We start from the raw sequence: 6072 nt of genomic DNA, 5'->3' as shown, positions 1-6072 counted from the left end.
AGAGGTACTATTTAAATCAGGCTGGATACGGATCAATCCCCGTGTATCGTGGCGTGGGTGTCCAGAGAGGCTATGGATTGGGTAACATACTCGCTTCGGCATTTCGTCGTGCCATGCCGCTTTTGAAGCGCGGAGCCCAGTTTCTTGGAAGAAAATTTCTCGATACTGGAGCGAAAGTCTTGTCTGACGTCGCTAGCCGTATCCCAATTAAATCATCGCTAGCGAAGATATCTAAGAGCGCTGGTAAAGAGACATTGTTATCAGCCGCGGAAGCCGTTACGCGAATGACGGGATCTGGAATTCAAAAGAGGCGTAGAGCATCGCGCAAAGTCACTCGAGCTAAAACCAAGAAGAAGAAAGCATCGTGCCGTTCTTACTCTGATATATTTTCATAAAGTCTTAGAATGGCGTTGATACATCCGAACTCTAGTGGTTGCGTGAATTCCGAATTGGACCTTTTCGAAGTCCCGTTAACGCAAACGGGGATTATCGGTGGCGAATGGGTCGAATACCACCCCATTTCCAGCATTAGCAACAATTCAGCGTTAACGTTTTGCATTAGTGGGAATTCCGAAGCGTACATAGACCTATCACAAACTCTCCTTCACGTTCAGGTGGATGTAAAAATGGAAAACGGATCTTACCCTAAAGCCGCCGTTGTTACTCCAGCGGGTGTGGTTACGACCCCGGCGGATAATGTAGCCCCATCAATTTGTTTTTGTACAGTCTATTTCCCGAAGTCCACTTATTTTTAAACGAAAAATCAGTTACTCCTTCCGCTCAGAATTACCCATACAAAAGTATGATTCAAACTATGTTAACATTTGGAGACTCTGCTAAAACGAGTCATCTTACCAGCGGCCTATTCTATCGCGACACGGCGTACGAGTTCCACGATTTCGTGAATAATGAAGGTTTCTTACAAAGAGCCAACTTCTCTCAAAAGGGAACTATAGATATGATCGGCGCTCTTCATTTAGATATTTGTCAACAGCCGCGCTTCCTTTTGAACTTGGTGGATTTAAAATTTGTTTTTGGGAAACCAAATACCAAATTTTGTTTACACTCTGACGCAAAATGTAAATTGGACATTAAATCAGCTTCGTTGTATTTGAGGAAAGTCAAGTTAATTCCCGAAATCCCACTATCACACGCCAAAGTGTTACAAATGTCGAGAGCGAAGTACCCAATTTCCCGCACGCAAGTGATGTCGTTTTCGATTCCGAGAGGCAACATGAGCGTCGTGCAAGATCATTTATTTACCGGACAAATTCCGAATAAAGTCGTAATCGGGATGGTTGAGCAAACCGCGTTTCTAGGTGAACTTAAATCGTCGCCATATAATTTCCAGCATTTCAATTTAAACCACATTGGTTTGTTCGTCGACGGCAGTAGCGTACTACATAAAGCCCTAACACCTAACTTCGTGGAGCTTAGCTACATCCAAGCGTACACCAATTTATTTCTTCAAACGGGTCAGTGAAACATTGACGAGGCAAACCAAATAAGTCGCGAAGATTACGCCGGTGGAAATTGCCTTTTCGTCTACGATTTGACCGCCGATTTAATGAACAATGCCTCTCATTTTCATCTTGTTAAAAACGGAAATTTGAGGCTGGAAATGAAATTCGCTTCCGCGTTACCCGAAACGATTGCCGTAATTGTTTACGCGGAATTCCAGAGTTTGATTGAAATTGATAAGACTCAATGCGGCTAACGAGAATTTTGGAGAAAGATAATTTCACCAGAGACTTATTTCGAGGGGTATTCGCCGCGGACCAACTACCAAAGTTCGAGACGACGTTTCCATCTCTGTATATCGTGAACACGGATACGTCGAATGACGATGGTCAGCACTGGATAGTTTTGTATTTCTCGAAGAATAATACAAATACCGAGATGTTCGACTCCTACGGTAACCCCCCAGATATGTTTCGCTTTAATGACTTTGTCGAAAGAAATAGTAAAACTGTGACATTTAACTCTTTACAACTTCAAGGAAATCGAAGCGTGACGTGTGGAGGTTTTTGCGTGTATTTTGCTCTTAATAGATGTAGGGGTGTAAAAATGTTCGATATTGTGACTAGATTTTCTAAAAATAAAAATGTAAATGATAAAATGATAAAAGAATTTATGTATTCAAGGTATTCAATAAATTTTCAATAACTTAGTAAAACTTCTTTAATTTACATTTTACATTCAAAATAACACCAGTGGGTTTGTTTGGTGATCTCCGCAGTCTACATTACATCAAAGTAAAAATTTAAAAAGTTAGTTACATTTTTACGTTAAATTAAAAATATCATTTAAATAAGATAGTTTCATTTTATTTACATTACGCTTTAAGTTCAAAATATATTTTTAATAGAAATACAATAGAAGACTGAACTATTGGCGATTTAAAATATCGATCCAGTAATGACCACGCGATAGGGTTCGAATGCCGTCCCCCAAAATATACCTTTTATTATCGCATGGGTTAAGAGACATTTTGTTTCGGGAGACGGTAAATAGCTGATGCCTCTGATTGACGATCCGCTTCATAGAATTGCTCGTAATTCGAGTAACCATGAGGCAGTCGCGGTAACTCGAGTGTCGGATATCCTTTTCCACTACTCGCTTACAAACACCTTTCGGGGTTTTTTTCTCCCCCCTTTCCGAAAGGATGGAGTACATTTTGGGGCGGAGCCCAACGAACTCCCGTATAGGGATCCCATCCATTTCATCTTTCATCTTTCCAATTACTTTTTTGTTTACGTCATTGAAAAGAGGATGATTCGTGGGATACCCCGAGAAATCGAAGAGATAGGAGGAATTTCCGAAGTCCGTGTAAACGTCCTCTGTTTGTATATTGTACGCGAGGCTGTCCGTGTCCGTGAAAAGTAATCGGACCTTGTCACCGTAGGTCTTGCGCGTGTACTCGTAATGAAACTCATACATGGTTAGTTTCGAAAGATCCAAAACGGTGAAATCGGTGTAAATTGGTCTATTCAAAGTAAGTGACCCACGAGTTCGTTGTGGAAAATCGTGAATTTTTCAAATGCCGGAGAAGACGCTTTCTTAATAGCCCGCTCAGGTGTTTGTACGAGATGGAAATCTATCCGATTTCTCAAGTTCTCCATTGATTTACCTATTATTGAAACGAAATGAGATTAGTACTTATTATTCCGATAATTTGTATACGTGGCTACTTGCGTATAAATTAAATTACATTTATTAAACCAAAAGAATTTATTTCGCGCAATAAATACTGTTGGTAAAAAAAATAATCTACTAATAATTTACTTTGATTAATAACGTACAAAAACAGGAGTTGTTTAAAAGTTTGAAAAAATCTTTTTCAAAACTGTTTTTGGCAAGTTTCCTTTTTTCGGTATTGAAATTTATGAATGGGCGAAGCCAGGGAGATTGATCGAAAGAGAGTATTCTGTGAACTTTCGTGAGTTTAAGTCCCTTCGATACGTAGTATTTTAAATTACGATAGTGAACTACGTATCGCTCTTTGTTGTTGAGATTAGGGACGAGCTTAGGCAGAGTGTCTTTTGCGGGGAGGTTTAATCTTTGAAGCATCAGTTTGTAATAGGAAGAAAATTGATCCGTAGTTATTCTTTGAGATTCGGGTGCGAGGGGGTAGCAGTTGTGTTCATGATGCAACTCAACGGGGTATTCCAAGTCGACTTCCAAAATGAAGCCGTAGGGAGACTCGTGCGATAAAGTAAGCACATGTTTATGGGTGTAGTCGAGTAGGTCTTCGACGGGAACCCAAGTGAACCTACTCGTGGGTAAGTAATCGACCATGGCGAATCCATAGAGATTATTTTGGTCGAGGTACATGATGTAATTACACTCTTTATTGGGGTCGTAGCTTTCGGGGATGTACGGGTTATTGGCTTCGGCGTAGCGGTGACTAATCATCGAAACTCCTCCCCGAATGCCACGTTCAATAAACAAGTGCATGTGAATATCGAGGAGTAGCTCCAACTTCACTTTGGTCATGTGGAGGGCTGACTCCCAGGCGAACCCAGGTCCAGTGTACGCGTGCGCGCAATCTAGGCCGTAGTATTCTACACACATAGCGCGGAAACTCTCGAATACGTCAGCGAGTTGGAGGGTATCCGCCTGCACGTACAAATCGTGTAGTTCACCTGTTGAAGAATTTTATCACTATCACTATTACATTTAGTAATAGAATAGGGCTATAAATAATACCTAGATTTTGTATGTGAAAAATGTTCCACACTTGGCGGACATTTTCGTAACTCTCATCCGTTAAATGTTCGCCAGTGAGGGTGTTGAAAAATGTCTCTTTGGATGGTAGTGTTGTCTCTTCAAACTTGTCTACGTCACTCATGTAGTCGTAGGGGTACGTTAACTTTTTGAGCAAATACGGGATTTGATGAGTTGGATAGAAAGAGCTCAAGATGGGGAATTTTTCTTGACCTCCTGTGGCTAAATTTGAAATTAAAGTTTCGAGACTAGCGGGAATAAAGCGAATAGAGTCGATGAAACGGAGGCGACCGAAAGTGAAGCTGATATACGTTTCGGCGTTAGATGGAATACAGGAAATGTTTACACTTTTTTATCAACCCAATCCTTTGCATGATAAGATGGGCATCGTATCTGAAATTTTATATAAACACGTTATAGTTTGTAAATATTGGAAACGTCCTAATAATTATAATTACGTGTTAACTTATTTATATCTAAAATAATTAAATACGTACCGGTATAATGACAATGATCTCTGACTGCCGGATCATCTTGCGTAAGAATTTTCTGACACACGTAACATTGTGTCGCGGTACGGCACAATTCTTCTTCGACTGGTGTGAGATTCATTGGAATATTTTCCTTCAATAATTTGGTGATGGTGCTCCGTTCCATCAACAAACTTTCAAGAAAAATGTCGATAGCGTCGGTTCCCCTATACGTAACAGGGACATTTGGCTTTCCTGTAATAATGACAAACGTCGTAGCGAAAATAAACTTTTTAATTAACCAAATATAAATACCGTCGGGTCCTATTACGACGTAACTAAAACCACAAGCAACGTGCTCCGAAAGTTTCGTTGTTTATGATAGTGAGGAATCGGGTAAACAAGACTGGATTCTGTCAATTATAGATTCAAAATCCGCGTAAATGACGTAGGGAACCTAAAAATAAATGTGTTAAGCACGTAAATTCATGAATTTCCGAAATTATTTCTTACCTTTTGAAGCCAATCAATTTTTTCGGATTTTAAAACGGGATTTTTGTGTGGCATTTTGACAAGTTGGGGGTCGTGAACGTTGCAGTTTTTCACGTGTTCACTATGGTTTCGTGCACTATTTTGTCCTGAAAAGCGATGTAAGCAATAACGAAACACGTGAATTTTCCCGTTATGGTTTGTGAAATGACTTAATAGTCGACTAATATCCGTAATTAGGCAAAAATGTTGGTTTATTTTTGACTTGAGATAAAGCAGATCTATTTGCCGATCTTCGGGGGCTCTTTTTTCGCTTACCTAAGGAGGAAAAACTACTTTTTCGTAGCCGTAAACGTTGATAGACAGATTATTTTTATTTTCAAATTTTTTGAGTTTAAAATGATTTAATTCGAAAGGAAACGAAATGTCACTGCAGTCTAATTCTTTTTCAAACATCAGGTATTTATTCTGATTATCGCGATGGGAATTTGGAGGTTGTGGATTCAGTTTAGCGAGGACACACCACAAGAAACACTTTTGGTCTTTGGTTTTAATATTTAATACTCCTTTGCCGGTATTATTGAGCTCAGGGGGGAGATTTATATACGTACCCCCGACCAGCGGTATGTACGCTATATTATCGATTTGAAGAAACAAGATACGGTCTATGGTCCAGCCACTGCCCATATCTTGGAATTCCTCAATCACGTGTGTTATTTGCTTCACACACGAGTCTATTTGTGCTGGTATTACATCTGGTAAAAGTGTTGCTTGAGTTTTGCACCGGAAATACGGTAATTCCTCGACTTCCGCACCATCGTTCAATTCGCGTACGTATCTCACGCGAATAAAAATGTTCCACTTTAAGCCCCGCTTCTTATTTAAG

At 39.9% G+C, this 6072-nt stretch overlaps 1 protein-coding gene across 1 annotated transcript; it reads left to right on the top strand.

Moving 5' to 3' along the window:
• The first annotated feature begins 404 nt into the window (after window positions 1–404).
• Window positions 405–1717, top strand: LOC149942704 (uncharacterized protein F54H12.2-like). Its single transcript, XM_090179512.1, has 3 exons — window positions 405–672; window positions 741–1475; window positions 1518–1717. The coding sequence occupies exons 1-3, from the start codon at window positions 405–407 to the stop codon at window positions 1715–1717; spliced, it is 1203 nt and encodes a 400-aa protein (XP_090035638.1).
• Window positions 1718–6072: the final 4355 nt, after the last annotated feature.

Source organism: Leiobunum rupestre, chromosome 6 (genome assembly GCF_980474605.1).
Source record: "Leiobunum rupestre chromosome 6, qqLeiRupe1.1.hap1, whole genome shotgun sequence".
NCBI classification, from domain to species: Eukaryota; Metazoa; Arthropoda; class Arachnida; order Opiliones; family Sclerosomatidae; genus Leiobunum; species Leiobunum rupestre.
This window is presented reverse-complemented; position numbering and strand designations above follow the sequence as displayed.